The sequence below is a fragment of the Clarias gariepinus genome, chromosome 9, assembly GCF_024256425.1.
Source record: "Clarias gariepinus isolate MV-2021 ecotype Netherlands chromosome 9, CGAR_prim_01v2, whole genome shotgun sequence".
Taxonomy (NCBI): Eukaryota; Metazoa; Chordata; class Actinopteri; order Siluriformes; family Clariidae; genus Clarias; species Clarias gariepinus.
The window spans coordinates 3,782,606-3,800,881 of record NC_071108.1 but is presented as its reverse complement, the minus strand read 5'-3'; the positions used below and the strand labels follow the sequence as shown (position 1 = coordinate 3,800,881).

The following is an 18,276-nucleotide window of genomic DNA, read 5'->3' as shown; positions in this document are numbered from 1 at the left end:
ATGAATCAACAACATTCTGACCGATTAGAATCCAGAACGGTTCATGTATGGAGGGGCATTTTAGGCCTAGAACGCACAGACACAGACACAGACAAACACACACACACATCCTATGACACTCCACCTCCACTTCCAGCCTGAGTTAGAGCATAGGAACACACATCGGGGGAGTATGAGGCAGATGATTATGGGTTATGTCAGTATGTGCATTCCCAGGTTGTGAGTGTGACCAAACCATGACCAGTAAAACTGCCAGGGTGGAATGATGAGAGACAGAGAGAGAGACAGAGAGAGAGAGACTGTAGGAGAGGGAGAGGGAGTGACTGCAGCTATAAATGTGTTCATTTTTTTAAATCCAAAGATAGAAATGTCATGACCCAGGCATCGCGGTTTAGACATTATACTGCCATGAGCTAAAAACACAACATTGACTCATTACTTTAAGAAAATATTATGTTATCTGCGGTCATGGGACCCTCCTGGGATGCTTATCTCATTTCTTATATTTCGCAGATGGAGTGCATGAAAGTCATTAAAAACATATCCTAATGATTAAAGCTCACATCTCATCAAACAGTATTTTCAAGATTTACGGACACCATGACACCCGTCCTCAGGTCAGTTATAACATTATCTATTCTTCATGTTCTCCTGGTTCTTTTTCTTCACAGCCGACTCTGGAGATCAACCACCACGCGGGGAAGTCTTTGGACAGTTTCTGTAAGTGGCAGAAATCCATCCAGCAGAGCAACGGCCATGGAAACGCCATCCCCGAGAACGGCATCGCACCCCATGACACAGCCGTCCTCATCACGAGGTCAGAACCGAATATTCCTTCTGTCACATGTCTCACTTTATGCCAACTTTAAAGCTATTTAAAGAAGGAAAAAAAAAACTTAGCATTGTTGTACGCATTCATATACACACACACACACACACACACACACACCAGTACAGCTGTCTGAAATCTTGTTGTGTTTAGCCTGAGCCTAAGGCTGAGCTCCAGCTTGGAAACACTCAAGCATCAGGAATGGAGTCATTTAGTACAACAAGCAATTTACAGAAAACAGTCCTTCTGCTTTGATACTGTATGTGCGTGTGTTCGCGTGTGTGTTTTATCTAAAGAACAGGGAATGCGTCTGGGAAAGGGTGCCGTTAGCGTTCCTCACTTCCTGTTATTGTCCTGTCTGGGAGATGAGCTTCAGGACATTGTACAGTTTCAACCCTCGATTTGCTCTGTGTGCTCATTCAGGTTTTGTGTATTTGTATTTTGTGTGTGTGTGTGTGTGTTTGTTAAAGTTTAATTGTGTTGTGCTCTAGATACGACATCTGCATCTACAAGAACAAGCCGTGTGGGACGCTCGGTAAGAGACAACGAACTCCTGTTTAATTAAGCTACAGTCATTTTAAAACATTAAACATTTTATATGTTTACTTAAAACAAAATTTATATTTAAACCGTTTTCACTCATGAACTGAAACAATAATAAATAATTATAGTTTAATGTTAAACAGAATAACATTTATTTACAAAGTTTTATTTTAAAACTATATTGTAGTAAAAAATAGACATAATATCAATTTTGTAAAAGTTTTTTACAAATCAAATATGCAACTTCTATCTCACCCCAAACTATGGTAAACTATGGTAACACTTCTGTATACAGTATATTGTATACGGTCCCCATATGCAGTATATGAGGAACATACAGGTCATATCAAAATTTCGTATTGCGAAGCGCATTTTTCCATAGGAAATAATATAAATGTAGATAATCCGTTCCACCCCAAAATATTACCAATGTTACGAAATTTCCAACACTATAAATCATAATTTTTTGCATATAAAAGAACAGAAAAAACATGCAAATGAAGTAACATATGAAATACATAAACATTGAACCTTACATGGTTTAATGTTCATTTACATGGTATAATGTTAAAAAACAACCCAACCGCTGGGTCACTATTGGACAAAACACGCTGGGTTGTTTTGACTTAAGTTCTGGGTCTAACCATTTATTTTATTTTTTTTTTTCAAAAAAGACCCAAAATGTACACAACTTCACATAATGTAAATAGATTGTCACAGAATAAGAAAAAGCAAATAACTCAATTTTGACACAAATGTCAGACAGAACCATATAATCCCAAGCTGACAATTTGTTAAATATAAAATAAATGTAACATAAACACACTATAAAACAATAAAACCAAGAGGCTCCTGTAAATCCGATTTGAAATACTTTTTTTTTTTTTTTGCATTTAATACAATGTTTTAACACTTTTAAGTGACACATCCACATGGCATCAAACATTCCCCATCTTAATATTTTAACTATTAGTTATTTAACTATTACCATTTAATTTCCTTTTTAAAATATTATTGATTAATTTGGGCTCAAAATTGTAACAGATGAGGACTTATCTCCATCAATCTGATATACAGTATGATACAGTATGCTGGAGAAACTCCCAGGTGGGAAGACACTGCTTTGTGTAGATAACATCAAAGACAAAAAACAAACATCAAAACAAACATCCACCAAAGAATCTGTATCAATAGCATTGCCTCCAACAATGGGAAAGGTCTGAAGTGTCCTCCTTGTCTCATCCCCAAGGCACAAAACGTGGGACAGTGCTCCAGTCATCTCCATAATATTCCCATCATTTTGGTCCCCATCAGTGGATTAAATACCATCAATTAGTGTTTTAATAAAACTACCAATAACGGCAAGAATTTTTGCAAAAGATGTACAACTACGTATGGATTTAATGCAAAATGTCTTTTCCCTTGTAAATGCACAAAAATACATCATGTGAACATGAATTTAGTGTATATTTCTGACTAATCTACCTCACAATTTAACATATGAGGGATAACAGGATACGACGTTTTTAAATTCTCAACTTTTTACAACTTTTATTGAATATTTCATAAGGATGCAAAAATAGCTTGTTTTTAACTATGACTTGACGGGCACATTTTTCTCAGTTTTTGAATAATAAAAAAAACTAAATGAAAAAAAAAAAATTAACTGCACACCCCCATGTCAAAGCATTTAATTTGAAAAATAAAATGTTCTTGCTCCTACCACAACTTACTAAAAAAATAAGTAAAAATTCACATTAACTTACTGAGCATGATCTAGTCAGAAGTGAAGAATCCAGAAAGTTTGCCAAAAATAAACCGACTGCTGGGTCAAAATAACACAACCAGGTGTTTGAGGTTTTTTTTTTTTTTTAATGATCCTGGATCTGACAGAAAGAGAAGACATATTAAAACATACCCCAATTGCTTCTTCTGACAACTATAAAATATTATAAAATATGGTAACTGACTGTCCACATACAACTTTAGTGAAGATTTTTTAGTAATTTACCTAAAATACAAGAACTTTTCTTATAACATACAGTAAAGTCGACTATTGCCACAGAATATAAAAACATGAACTCCCCACACCCCATCAAAATGGCACTTAAAAGGTGGAAAAGCGGATGAACATGAAAATGAGCTTGCTCCCACCACAACTACAACATTTACAATTTAGGTAAAAATTCATATTAACTTACCATAAAATACTACCAGCTTTGGGTGACGTGCACCTCACTTCAGAAGTGAAGAATCCAGAAAGTTCGTCATGCCGTGTCTCAATTCCAAGAACACTCAAGGGCATGAGGACATCGGGGATATTGCTAACAGGATGTCTCTCACGGCCGCGATATATTATACCACAACCATATTACACCAAAAATTGCCTGTTAGAAATTAGATAAATCCGCTGTTTTAACCGCTGCAGACACATCACAGCCAGCGGTAGTTTTCAGAAGTTCTTCCCGAGGTGAAGCTTTGTTGGCTGGGCGCCTGGGGGATTTGCCTGGAGCTCAAATTTCCGAAACCGCTCGGTCAATTTCTTAAATAGACGCTATCCTCAATAACAGATGGATGTTTTGAGCTGTACACACATACATTCTTGCTTAAACAACTCTAAAAAACTACACTTTGTGACACAATAACAGTATTATATATTTAGAACACTTTGAGGGCCGCCATTTGTGAAACAAGAGAATAAAGGATAAACCAGTTGTTGGGTCAAAAGAAACCAACAAGGTGTTCATTTATAAATGACCCACTACATCTCATTTGACCCAACATGAGCAACCCAACCATGTGTTTAAAGTACCCGAAATAACCCAGAATTTTGACCCAGCATAAACAACCCAACAATGTGTTTACAGAAACAACCCAGCATTTTTAGAGTGTAATTTGTGATTCCTTTTGCCACCGACTGCTTTAAAAACCAAACTGAAAGTGGCTCCCTTTCCTTCTCGCTAACGTGCTTGCTACTCATTGCAAAATGCAAAAAAAAAAAAAACACAAAAGCTTCGTTTGACTTTCCACTGACGCAAACAAGTTTTGACCAGGTCCTAAAGGTGCACACAACGTACTGTAAGCACAAGCCGATGTTCGATTCGTCTCAGCTCGGTCGCTCGTATGCTGAAAATGCTTCATATGCTGATGCAAAATTCTTGCATAATTTCAGTTCTTAAGGCGAAAAATATAAATACAGTGGGACCACGGATTACGAGTAAAGCGGTTTACGAGTGTTCCAGGAGACGAGCAAAGATTTTTAATAAATTTTGACTTAAAAAACGAGCGTTGTCGTGGTTTACGAGCTTCAAGTATCATGTATAACGCATGCGCTTCTTGTTTCGACACCGAGCATCGCGTTATCACAACTGAGCCAACGGTTTTTCTCTCTCTGGCGCTGCGGGTATTCATCTCCCCTACTAGGTCTTAGTGCTCGTCTCTTACTGGTATAATCAATCCGTGTGTGTGTGTGTTATGTGTATGGCCGCGCACGTAATTTTACACCGCGCAGGGTCGCACACACACTCTTTCTCGTCGTTAGTGTGTGTCAGTTTTTGAGTGTGTGTTATGTGTGTGCGCAAGCGTAATTTGACACCGTGCCGGTTTACACTCTCTCTCTCTCTCTCTCGCCTTTAATGTGTTTGTGTGTGTCTGTGTGTGTGAAACAGAGAGGGAGTGCTTCACTCACACACAACTGGAACGGTGTCAAATTACGCTCGCGCACACACATAACACACACTCAGCAGCGCAGGAGAAAGGAAAAGACACACAGCGCTTGTGCGCATAAATGGAAACACTTATTGGTCGGGATTTATTTTTACTTTTTTTAAGTTAACATGCAGGTTAATTTGTTTTATTTTTACTTTATATTTTGTGTTAATTATTTTTATGTATTTATTTTTTGGGGCTGTGGAACGAATAAGTTTAATTTCCATTATTTCTTTTGGGAAAATATGCTTTGATTTACGAGTGTTTTGAAATACGAGCCCGCTTTCGGAACGAGTTATGCTCGTAATCCGAGGTTCCACTGTACAGTATTTGTTTATTTATATAGTCATCTGCTGTAAGTGATTTATCCTGATCAGGGTCATGGTAAATCTTGGGGGCACGCTGGAATCCACCATTAGACACCCAACACATTCGAGCACAATGGGTGATAAAAACATTGCATAACTTAAAATAGCTCTTGCAGTGAAAAGTTTTATGATTCGCATCACTTCCTGCTAGAACGGATACAACTTTACGATCGTGTGAGCAATAGAGATGGGTACAGTATTTACCAAAATGTTCCGACTTCAAAATAAAAAGTCCAAAATTCCGGGTGAAGCAGATTTATGTTACAAGTTAGCTACATTAGTCTTGTGGCAAATCATAAGTAGAGATCAAAACTAAAGAAACAGACGCCAAACATTCTACATATCTTGGCTGATCAGCTACATTTAGAAACTCATGATTGATCTCAGATCAGTGTTATTTTATGGATAATCTCCAAATTAGGTCTAATACTGTAGAAACACAATTTAAACTTTGTAGTCTGTAGAAATAGTGTACTGCTGCACAACGTTAAAACCTTCAGTAGCCTCTCTTTCAGTTTGTATGTGTGTGTGTGTGTGTGTGTGTGTGTGTCAGGCCTGGCCCCAGTTGGTGGAATGTGTGAGCCGGAGAGAAGCTGCAGTATAAATGAAGACATCGGTCTGGCCACGGCGTTCACCATCGCTCACGAGATTGGACACACGTGAGTCTCATCTCGCAACAGCATTTTTGTTTCTTCATTTTTCTGGCTCTTCTTCATGCCAGCTCTCTCTCTCTCTCCCTCTTTCTCTCTCCTCATTGTCCCTGCTCATGCTCAGTCTCTAGTGAACAGTTTGTTCCGGTGTTTCGAGGAGATGCGTGACTAATGTGCACTGATTTACCGATCCCGACAGTTCCAATGCTAAGAGAATCTAAAGCGAAATCTAAGGCCCGTTGTAGCGGAGACGATAAGTAGTACTCGGCTCCAGGTGTTTTTAGTACACCTTCATGAACTTCCTCTCATGACTTTAAAGTGTTACTTTCATCACATGTGTGGTCGCTTACAAAACAGATTAAGGAGTGTTGTATCAGGAAGTGGATTATCCAGCATGAACCCGCTTGACCTCAGTGGTAGCTTCTTTGTTATTTATGGCGGGTGGAGTGTGACAAAGTTTAATCAATCAATCAATAAATAAATATCATTTAATACATAATTACCATTAGAATTACTCATTTACTTGTGTTATACTTAAAAAGTACTTTTCATTGCCATTTTTTATTTGGTTAATTTTGAGTAGTTGATGTTAGTTTGATAATGAATGTAGGTTTATAATAACCAAAGTTTATATTTTTTTATTAATGTTGTTTTATGGGGAGTGTTGATTTGCTTTGAATGAATGTAGATATTCTTTGGTGGTAAGTGACAATGTTGGCACTTAAACAAAGAATGTATTGGATTTTTTAAATGTTGTTTAATGGAGGAAGCTTCTTGGAGTCCGGATGCCTGATAGAGGATGAGGGTGTTTCTTTGTAAACGGTGTTTTCTTAATGGTTATTCAATGATGTTGTTTCTTGGTGAATGATGGCATTTGTGAATTGTGGTGTTTGTTCCTCAACTATGGACTTTTTTGCGGTTAAATGTCAATTTTCTTAGACAAGATTGGTTTTTATTTAACATTCTCATTTGCAGGTAATTTTTGTTGGAGAATATTTGTTGAAGTTTGTTGGTAAATGTTGATGTTTGGTGAATGTTGAGGCTTAGTTATTTGTTAATGCTTGTTAAGTGTTGGTGTTTGATGAATGATGTTTTGTATGAAGTTTGGTGTGTGTCAGTGAGTGTTTGGTAAGCGGTGTTTTTGTTGATTGTTGGTGTTTCTCGTGAATGTTGCTGTTTATGGGTGAGTGTACGGTAGGTGTTTCTGGGGGAGTGTTGGTGTTTGGTAAATAATGTTTTTGATGAATGTTGGTGTTTGTGAGTAATTGTGGTGAGTGTTGATGTTTTTAAATAAATGTTGAATTAAAGTGTTAAGTGTTTGGGGAAAATTGTTTTTGATGAATGTAAAAGAATGTTGGTGTTTGTTGGTGAATATTGAAGTTTGGTAGATCATGGGGTGATGTTCAATGTTCATTGAAGATGGTTGGTGTTTTTTGGTGATTGTTGGTGCAACTAGGTGTTTGGTACGTTATGGTTCTCAGGTGAATGTTGGTGCTTGTTGGTGAATATTGGAGTTGGTAGATGATGAAGTTAATTAAATGTTGATGTTTATTGTGGAATCATGGGGTGATGTTCAATGTTCATTGAAGATGGTTGGTGTTTTTTGGTGATTCTTGGTGCATTATAGTTCTCAAGTGAATGTTGGTGCTTGTTGGTGAATGTTTTTTTTCTCGGGAATGCACAATTTTTGCAAAGGAATGTATTTCTTGTAGAATGTGCACATCCGTTTATAGAATTTGTTAAAAATATGATTCTAAAAGGGAGTGTGGATAGCAGAATGAGCCCTGTCCATCCTCCATCCTGAGAGAGTTAACCATGATACTGTATCTCGGTCTCCTTCTAAACATACACAGTGTTTGTTATTGGAAGAAGTTGCTGCCTCCCTGCTCAATCACTCAGTCATGATCTTCCTCAGTCTTCAGCCAAAAATCCAAGCCTCTTGCGTTTGCCTGGTGGCCTTGCATTCCTCCGTGGCAGTGTTATTGCAGTGTAATCGGTTTTCGCTGGGTCCTGAGCTTTTCACAGGTGGGAAAGTCATTAGCAAATGACTCCTAATGCAGCGGCCAGCTTTAAAGCCACTGAGCCCTGCTGACTGTCTAGACAAGGGGGCATATGCATATAAGATTACATAGGGTTGCTGTATTTAATCAGGTGTGTCAATTAAAGACAAAAATTTCTGCCAACCACAAAAATGTCTACCCATGTATCCCTCTGTCAATTCATCTCTTTCCTTCTTTGTCTGTTTCTCTTGTTTTTTTTTTGTCCTTCTTTGTCCCTGTCTTAGGTTTGGTATGAATCATGATGGCGTAGGGAACCCTTGTGGCGCTCGCAGTCAGGAGACGGCAAAGCTCATGGCCGCACACATCACCATGAAGACGAATCCCTTTGTCTGGTCAGCCTGCAGCCGCGATTACATCACAAACTTCCTCAAGTAAAGATTTATGTTCTTTTTCAGAAATGAGTCAAAGCATAGTACAGAAACTTACCTGCCAACTATTTAGCGTACTGTAAAACTAATCTTTTATTAGCTTTTAAATGATCACACTGGGTATTAAAGTAGCATCCTGTGTGAACTAGAAAACTTAGAATTTTTGCCTCTGAATGAGATTTTGGAGATGTTTTATTTTGATGTAGAAGTTTGCTCCAGCTCATATCATATGAAATATCCTTACAGCCCTACTGCTTCGTGTTGCTAATCACGAGGGGTGTTCAAGTCAAACTGGGACTTTTGATATACTGTACTGCAGAACACAGTTCTGAGAGTAAATACTCTTTTTATTTCTGTATATAATCTCCTGCTACACTAATGCACTTATCTTATAGGGACTCCTATAATGGCATAAACATGTTTAAATGTCTTGCTGTGTCCGAGTTCCTGTAACATCCAAGTGGTGTTGGTGAATGGTTGTGTGTACAGTTCCCACAGACAGATGCGTCTCTTTAATAAGTTGGCGACAAGTTATCCTTTTATTTCGTCGTACGGTGCTTGAAGTCTTCGCTTTAATGAATTCACTCACCATGAATTTCAGCACCAGTCCCGGTTTGACTTTAACGCCCATGTACTATCTAAGAAAAAGTATTTTTGCAAGCATGTGTAATAAATTTCAGCAACAAAAAAAAAAGAAGTTGACTTGTGTAACAAGTTAGCCTTGGGTTTATTTGTAATCATTCTAAGCGATCTCAGCATGTTTGGGAGAGCTGTTTAATGAGCATGATTTCTGAGTTGACATTACTCTGTGTGTGTCCGGGTCACTTTCTGCAGCTCTGGAATGGGCTCGTGTGTGAACAACATTCCCCCGAAGCAGGAATTTATGTATCCGACTACGGCGCCCGGTCAGGCCTACGATGCGGATGAGCAGTGCCGCTTCCAGTACGGAATAAAATCTCGGCAGTGTAAATATGGGGTACTCACTTCTCTATACTCTGTTTCATGGTTTTTACATGTTCAGGTTGTTATAAACAAAAAAATTATTTGTTATAATGCCATCCCTGGCAAGCTCTAAAACATATACAGCTGTGCCAGTTATATAGAGGTAATACATGTGTACAGGTGCTTATTCTTAACTGTTAACTTAATTGTCACCCAGAATTTAAATGCAATGTGAACAATAGGGGCCAAATTCCACGACCCTTATTATGTGTAAAAATGTATTACATAGGTCAGATGAGAATTTGAACAGTGTGCATTGCATTTTTTTTATTTTATAACCTAACTCTGCTTTAAACTTCTCTTCTGGTGTGTTCCTTGGGTTTCATGATGCTTGGTTCCACTGGATTTTATGAATACAAATGCACGCTAAACGTTTCAGATTTTTGTTTGTAAAAAAATGTTGAAAATCGTTTATAATTTTCCTTCCACTTCACAATTATGGGCCACATAAAATACATTTTTGTTTGTGGTGATAACTTGACAAAATATGGAAAAATATCATACTTTTTTAAAACTCTATCATTATTACACAAATTTATATATGCACATTTACTAGGGTTTTTACGGGAGGTTTGCGACTCCAGGAGTCCAGTACTTCTTGTGTTTGTTTTTTTTTGTTGTTGTTAAATCACAGGAAACAGTAAAAAGTCCTACAATTCATCAACACTAATAGGACAAAAAGTAAAAAAAATTTTTAAAAAGAATTCACTATGCGGATACATTCAGAATGTCACTTTAGAGCCGGTACAAAATAACTGCTATAACAACTTGACTTATGCAACAAAGTGAAGTACATGTTTTTTTACTCTAAGCAGGTAGATGTTAGGGGAATTGTGTTTTAGTCAATAGTCTGGAAAAGTTCCTCATTAGGTGCCTCTTTTCGATTCTCAGTGAATCACTTTCTTTCTCTCTATCCTTCCCTACCCAAACTTTCGCTCACATCTGGCCCAGATGTCTGTTGTAGCTCTTTCTGTTCTCTGTCTGCTCTGCTCATTCCTGGCTTTTTGCCTTTACCAAAAAAAAAACTGCGATAAAAAAGGTTGCTGCTTTCGTTTTTGTGTGGCCTCACTACGCCAACCATAACTATGACCTCTTGTACCTTCTGCAGGACGGTTTCAGACCACAGAGCTTCAGTCCAGCTCCAGCTAGTCTTTAAAAACATCTATAGCTGTCTTTATTGACCCAGGACTTTATGTGTATACCCGGTTTTTATGACATGCTGCTAGAAGAACATCTGGAATAGGAAATTACATTTAGGACGCATTCTGATTTTAATCCTGCATTGGGTTAGCTTAGGAACCCGTGTGGGAATGGTGTGCAGTGTGTGTGTGTGTGTGTGTGTACTGTGTCCGGGGTTAGAGCTGTGGACTAATGTTAGGTTGATGAACATTTTGTTGCACTTTTGTAGCTCTATCTATTTCATTGTCTTCCTTTGTACGTTTGCTTAGAGAAAATATGTCAAATTATGTCAATCAGTTCAAATGTCTCACTAGCTGTGCTATTTCTGAAAAAAAATGTCACTTGACGTGTATTTCCTTTAAATTAAATCAATGCGTAAATCCTGAAGATATGCATACTGTAGAGTGCGTTTTACCTTACATAGTAAGTGCATTAATAAAAAATTGCATTAATTAAATAGCAAACTGTAGACATTTTTCTATGGATAATAAGGATAAAGCAGGGAAAAAAATATTGTAGGATAAACAGCTATGCTAAAAAAAAGTACATTTGAAAAGTGAAGAAAAAAACAGCTGACAAATTGCACCTACTGTCTTAGGGTTGGTTATAGGAATTTGTCATCATTTATAATTGGGTAGGTGGTCAGCACTTTTTGAACTAGGTGATTGATGCAAATGTGCATGGATAGCACCTTAACACTCAGTTCACTCACCACTGTTTTTTTTAAAGCAGTGGTATGCTCAGTATTTCTGATGCATATTGTACATGTCAGACTAGATGCCAGTGCTTTGTTGAGTTAAACTTCTTGTCGGCTCGAAGCTGCTTGAGAGCAAAAACTGAAGTGGCTTAGTGCTAAATTCGAGCCACTACGTTTAGTCAGGCAGCAGTATTGATACTTAACCTTCTTTTTTTAACAAATAATTTTATTGAAACAACTTCAAGTGTTATAGACAGAGAGAATTGTGGCTTGTGATGTGTTTAGCTTTTAACATCAGTGTGAATGCTAGCAATGTAAATTAAATTAAACAATCGACTGTGTTTTTGGAGTAAGAGGGCTATGCCGTCTGTTTCTTGTCAATCACAGGAACACTAGCCAATTATGTACATGTGAGCATAATGGGCTTATGGGCATCTGTGAGCTCGTGTGTGTGTGGAAGAGGGTGGATAGCACTTTCCTCTGAGTGTGTAGTCTGCCGTTTGTCACACTAATATGGAGGAAGCACACATCAGTTTACTGGAAAGGGCAGCTGTATAAATTGGTTCAAATAGATAGAGAAAAACAATGCAAAAAATGTATTTTAGTGTTCAGTAAGACTTTTGACAAACACATAAAATAATAACTTTACTAATGCAATCATGGCAACAGCTTTTGGCCACAGTGGCTTTCCATATTACACATGGTAACCATAAAGTTCTCATATGAATTCATTTTTAATTGACTGTCATTCTGTCGTTTTAAAATCTACTTACTTTTAGATGATACATTGCATTTGTTTAAGAAATGAAAAAAAGTTAAAATTAAATATTAAAAAGGTCTGTTGTGGGTTTCTGTGCAGGAGGTGTGCAGTGAGCTCTGGTGTATGAGCAAGAGTAACCGCTGTATAACCAGCAGCATCCCTGCAGCTGAAGGCACCATCTGCCAAACCAGCACTATAGACAAAGGGGTGAGTATGTCCTAAAAAAAAACATATATAAATTATAATTTAATTAGTTTCAGAAGCAGAATCTCTGTATTAGTGTCCATTGTGTTGAGAGTAGGGTGCCTACACTTTTTGTTTGAGAATAAAGATGACGCTAAGGGATTTTTTTTTTCTCTGCACAGTGGTGCTACAAGCGGATGTGTGTGCCGTACGGCACTCGTCCGGAGGGAGTGGACGGTCAATGGGGTACGTGGTCTCCGTGGGAGGAGTGCAGTCGTACCTGTGGGGGTGGAGTCTCTTCCTCTGTACGGCATTGTGACAGCCCCAGGTGAGACATTTTTCCCAGATATAATGTACATTTTATTACAAATTGTATGTATGTGTTATACACACATATGTCATAGTACAGCTGAAATCTTGATTCTGATTGGTCAGCAGGTGTCCTAATCAGTGTTGGGGGACGTTACTTTTTAAAGTTACTACAGTGGAACCTTGCATCACGAGCATAATTTGTTATGGAAACGTATTTCAAAACACTCGTAAACCAAATGTTGATTGTACCAGTAAGAGTTGTGCAGTAAGACAGAGCAGGGGAGACGGTTACCCACAATTCTGCCTAACACCACTCTCCGTGTTTGGTGGGTTTCCTCCCACTGTCCAAAGACCTGCAGATAAGGCTAATTGGCGTTCCCAAATTGCTCAGTGCGTGTATGTGTGTGTCCTGCGATGGATCGGAACCCTGTCCAGGGTGTATCCCGCCTCGTGCCCCAAGTCTCCAGGTCCCTGCGACCCTAAATACAGGTTTAAGCGGTATAGACGATGAGTAAGTAAGTGATGAGAACTGAGTACTTAAATGGCGGACCTAACGCGGTAGATTACTCGTTACATCAAAAAAGTAATCCAAGTACTCTAACTTGGACCCAACACAGTTCCTAATACAGTAAATTATTGTTTTCATAGAAACAGGGCCTTATATGGTAAACACGATGCATCGTTAATATTTAATAATAAACTGAGTATTAAACAAAGAAAGCTACAGCTGGGTCCATAAATTTTGGAACGAAGATAAGGGCTTTTTGGCATTTGAAAGACTCAAGATGTGAGCAAAGTTAAGACTTTCATCAAGTGTATACTCAAGTGTGGTATTAAGTATTCAGGAATTACAAACATTTCCATACACACATACCCTATTATTATTATAATACTCTGTCCTGTTTGTATAAAATTAATTTCTATATATGGTCAATATTTCCTGCTCTTGCATCTCTGTGTGCTTGCAGTTAAACAAACTCACCATTTGTTGCTACAGTTGTGTACTGTATATAAACCTCTGTAAGGTTGTTTGTGTGTTGATTGATGACTCACATGTACTGTACTTACCTACACTTTGCACTTTACGTACACTTCATAACTAATAAACCAGCGTCTCAGAAAGTTTTTCTTCTCACGTGTTGCCGGTTTGCCAGATTTTCCTAGCATATCAAAGTAATTATGTTTGTCATATTCTGATTTGTCCTGATTGTAATTCATCGTGTACTCTCAGTAATGAAGTGTATTTTATTTATAATATGATGTGTTGTTATTAAGGCCAGTGTAACTCACTGATGAAAAAACAAATAAAAATTAAACCGAGCAGGAGCAGACATGATGGCTGGTTTTGAATAACATGGAGTGGAGTTGACAGCGTGATGAGGACTTCATGTGAAATTGCTCTCAGATGTTACTTTAATCTCAGTTTATGTGTGTGTGTGTGTGTGTGTGTGTGTGTGTCTGTGTGTGCGAGCAGGCCAACCATTGGAGGACGTTTCTGTCTAGGCGAGAGGAAAAGGTTCAAATCCTGCAACATCGAGGTGAGTTTTAGGTAAAACACATAGTGTGGTCCAGCAGTAAACACCCTAAGAGTTTTTTAAAGCCCAGCCTGCCCGTCTTCAGAGGTCACAACCTTTTACTACTTAATGTTTATTTTGCTTTATGACCACTTTAGGCACCTTCTGAACTGGTGTGGAGGAAAAATGTCAAAGAAATGCTGAATGTTTTATTAGTTTTTAGTATTATTTGTAGAAATAAGCAAATTATTCATAAAATATGGGAATTATGATTTTTAAATCATGAAAAATGTACAGAAATGTCCTTCTCATAGAAGTCCATGACTGCTGGGGAACTGCAATGGAACCGAATTTAATCATTGTTTTTCTTGGCTTCAACATTTTCAAAGCCTATTGAACATGTTAAGTTCATTTACAGCAGCTTTTTAGTGATGTGAAATTTGATAATTTCACATCACTGATCATGTGACAGGGAGAAGTGATGCAATTGGATCTTCACGGATGTGCTGTGTTTTGCTGTGTAATGCAGAGGTTCAATGTTGCGATTTCCCAACTAAATAAAAAGTTCAAAGAAGTTAAAGAAAAAAAATTATATCTAACAATTTTCTCATAGACAACCTTATGAGGAAAATAATTTACCAGATGGAGTGAAAGTCTGAAAATGGTGTTTAGCAGGCTTTCAGCAAACCCTTCATTTGTTTTATATATATATATACATTTGGGGAATTTACATAATCAAAACATTTCCATATGCAGAATAAAATATGCATAGACAAGTTATTTGGTTTCAGACCTAACCTTCGTGTCTTGGTCATGTGACATACTCATGATCAAGCACAGACACAAAACTTACAACATAAAAGGAAGTCAAACACCAATATTTCGTTTGACTGCCTTCAGCTTTGATTACAGTGCTCTATGTGGTGTTCAATTCATGTGTGAAAATGACTCCTCATGCTCAGCCGAGGCCAGGACTGTCTTTATGGACCGTGAGATCGTCTCTGGTCAGCACACGTATCCCAAACAGACCACACGGGGCCTTCAAACAGAAGTGGGGAACCAGGAGGAGCAAGGTCAGACAGATCCACAGGGCAGAGGGGCTCAGGAGTGACGTGTGTAGCTCGACAGAGAGAGAGAGAGAAAGAAGAGAACAGTAGAGAGGAGAAAGAGGGAAAACAGTTAGGCATACACTACTAACAGTCACATAAGGTTAATGTATGTTTAGTGCACAGTGAAAGCAGGGACTCCGGCAGGACTAACTTCGACAGCATAACTAAAAGGGCGAGCCTGAAGGAAACACAGCCATGAGGGCTCCCTGGGATGTAAAGTGACCGAACCCGAGTGATCAATGACAGTGTGGAAGACATCATCTAAACATACCAGTTCACCATAACACATAATACGTCCATAAGTCCCCCAGATCTGCTCCTTTACTTAAGGCAAAGGACATGGCTTACCCTTCCCATAACCTGACACGCCCATCGCTCTGGAATAGGCTCAGTTTGGACTCATAAGACCACATGACCACACTCTTTCCATTTCTCCAAAGTCCAATCTTTAGGTTCCAAAGTCAAACTGAAGCCTTTTTTTCCTGATGAATCCCACTAACAAGGCCACTACGGCCATACGGCTGTTTATTCACAAATTCCCATCACATTGTGTGTGTGTGTGTGTGTGTGGAAATGCCTCTACTTTCATTATTAAATATAGCTTTGATTTCTACTGTTTGTTTATTGACAATGCAACTTTACCAAGCGTTTAAGTGATCTCTGATCACAATCAGTCGAGATTTTTTCCAACCACATGTCTTACTTCAACTTGACGAACGAAAGTGCACTATCCTTCCAGGTTATAATAATGTGTTGAACAGTTCTTAACCCAATTTAAGTCATTTAAAAATTTTCATTGCTTGATGCAGACCCTTTTTTGGCCAAGCGGTGTATAATAAAGATAAAAATCAATCGGCTTCTATTAAAGATACAGTATGTGGTGTGTTATAAGAATAGACGCTTCGTGTCTATGATTATTCTGTGCATAATTATTGCGAACACATGGCCTCTTGTTCCACTGTGTAACAGACAAGTCTCAAAAATAAATGCAAATAGTAATGACCTGTTATTTTGGATAATAAAAGAAAAGAGCTTAGGCTGACTGCTCTCTCTCTCTCTCTCTCTCTCTCTCTCTCTCTCTGTGCGTTGCAGGAGTGCCCTCCTGGGTCTCAGGATTTCCGAGAGATTCAGTGCTCGGATTTTGACAGCGTTGCTTTCCGGGGGAAATTCTACACCTGGAAGCCGTACAGAGGCGGTGAGTGATGTTGAAACTGCAGCTGGACAAATGACACACACACACACACACACACACACACACACACACACACAGTAGTTCCACTTACACTGCGAGTGCTTATTTCAGACATAAGCTTTTCCTCTTGCCTTCTCTTTCATCTATTCATAAAGGTTCATTAAAGATTCCTCAGAGTTCTTCCAGTGTTACAGTGAGGTAGTGTAGATGCAAAACTCAAGAACATTGTAGATCAGAGCACAAGGTGTCTAGTATCAGAAGCAGAAGGAAAAGGAGAAGAATGAAGCAAACAAAATAATCTTCATATCAGTGTGAATTAATTCGTATTAGGTCGTACTTGCTGTTTTTTTAACAACTAATGTTACTGGTTGATTTGGTAAAGCCTGCATTAGCATTATGGGAGTAGTTTCTATGTTCTCTGTAATTTCATATACAAGGAATGTTCAAGTTGTAACGTTCGGATGAAATAATAACCTGGTTACACTAAAAAGAACCTAAAATCTAGTCTCTGGTGAAGCGTTAGCCGCTCAGAACAAGAAAAGACGCACACAGCCAATGTAAAGAGCAACCCAAAGTGCATTAAACAATAAATAAACAAAAGAGGTGCATAAAAAACCAACAAAATTCATAATAATATTTACTAAATATATACAAAAAGCGATGGTGTGTAAGTGTGTGGAATGATTGTCCAAAGTCCAGGTTATTTATGAAGGGTATATGTAGTGGGAGAGCTGGATCGGCTTCACTGGAAGTAGCCCGGGGGTGATAATCTAACTGGAAAGGATATCCGCCGACTCCGAATTCATGAGCTCCTAATACTCCCCTCCTAGAGCTTCTCCTTGGGTGTCCTTTTAATAGGATCCCTTGACCCTGTTACGTCTTTGGGATGACCTCGGGACGCGGCTGCGCACTCTCGCGAGCCTTCATCCCCGAACCAAAACACAAAGTCGTTGGGCCACGTAAACCAAAACGGGTGCGATTTATAAGGCACAGCAGTTTTCTTTTCCTTTTTTCCAGCTTATTAAAAGCCTATATAAAGAACCCTTTTATGTGGCTGCACTACAAAGTCAAAGCGGTAGTTTTAATTGTGCAAAAAAATTGTCCCTTTATTTCTCTATATAATCCCCTGCTACACTAATGCACTTACCCCAGCGTTTCACTAGTGCTTGGAAACCATCAGGGTAGAAAGTGTCAGTGCCAGTCTGGAGCGGTGGAGAGAAAATAAACCCTTTAGTGCACATATTCTATGGTTAGTAACAGATGGAATTCAGCTGTGATTAAAGCTTTACTCCAAGTCTCACACGACCTGCAGGGTCAAGTAAGGGCACGCAAAGGGGATTAGATACGACGAGGTGGGCAAAGAGAAAGGATAGAATGGCAGTTTAAGAGCTGGGTGTGCAAGTCTGTGCATATTTGTACAGCACTGTTTGGGACCAGGGGTTCCGCTCAGTGCACGATGTGTTATGAGGGTAGAAATAGAGGCAGTACCATCTAGATCGGTGTGTGTGTCTTCAATTTTCCATTCATGTTGAATTTTGAACGGCATACAACTATCTCTGTGTAAATGTGTTAAATACTCTAGCAAAAAATTATGAAAGGCATTCAAGTTAAACCGTGACTTTTCTGGTGTTTATTTCTGGAGAATGAAGGTGTAGTGATGTTTACAGAAGAGTTCTAGAACAGTATGGCGATGAGACCACAGTAAAATATTTGAACGGTGCAAACGTTTTAAAGATGGCGTACATCCGTGAGTGACGATCCAGGTCAAGGTGGCTCGGAGCCGCTGCAGTCGTTCCCGTTAA

General features: G+C 38.6%; 1 protein-coding gene across 2 annotated transcripts in view; it reads left to right on the top strand.

The window, feature by feature from the left end:
- Window positions 1-18,276, top strand: part of adamts10 (ADAM metallopeptidase with thrombospondin type 1 motif, 10) — a 64,945-nt gene that overhangs the window by 27,162 nt on the left and 19,507 nt on the right. For both annotated transcript variants that reach the window (XM_053503441.1, XM_053503440.1), the window contains exons 7-15: window positions 672-817; window positions 1,321-1,364; window positions 6,002-6,107; window positions 8,383-8,529; window positions 9,361-9,502; window positions 12,264-12,371; window positions 12,530-12,675; window positions 14,134-14,197; window positions 16,375-16,477. In XM_053503441.1, the coding sequence (XP_053359416.1) occupies window positions 672-817; window positions 1,321-1,364; window positions 6,002-6,107; window positions 8,383-8,529; window positions 9,361-9,502; window positions 12,264-12,371; window positions 12,530-12,675; window positions 14,134-14,197; window positions 16,375-16,477 (1,006 nt within the window). The remainder of the gene's footprint in view (window positions 1-671; window positions 818-1,320; window positions 1,365-6,001; window positions 6,108-8,382; window positions 8,530-9,360; window positions 9,503-12,263; window positions 12,372-12,529; window positions 12,676-14,133; window positions 14,198-16,374; window positions 16,478-18,276) is intronic.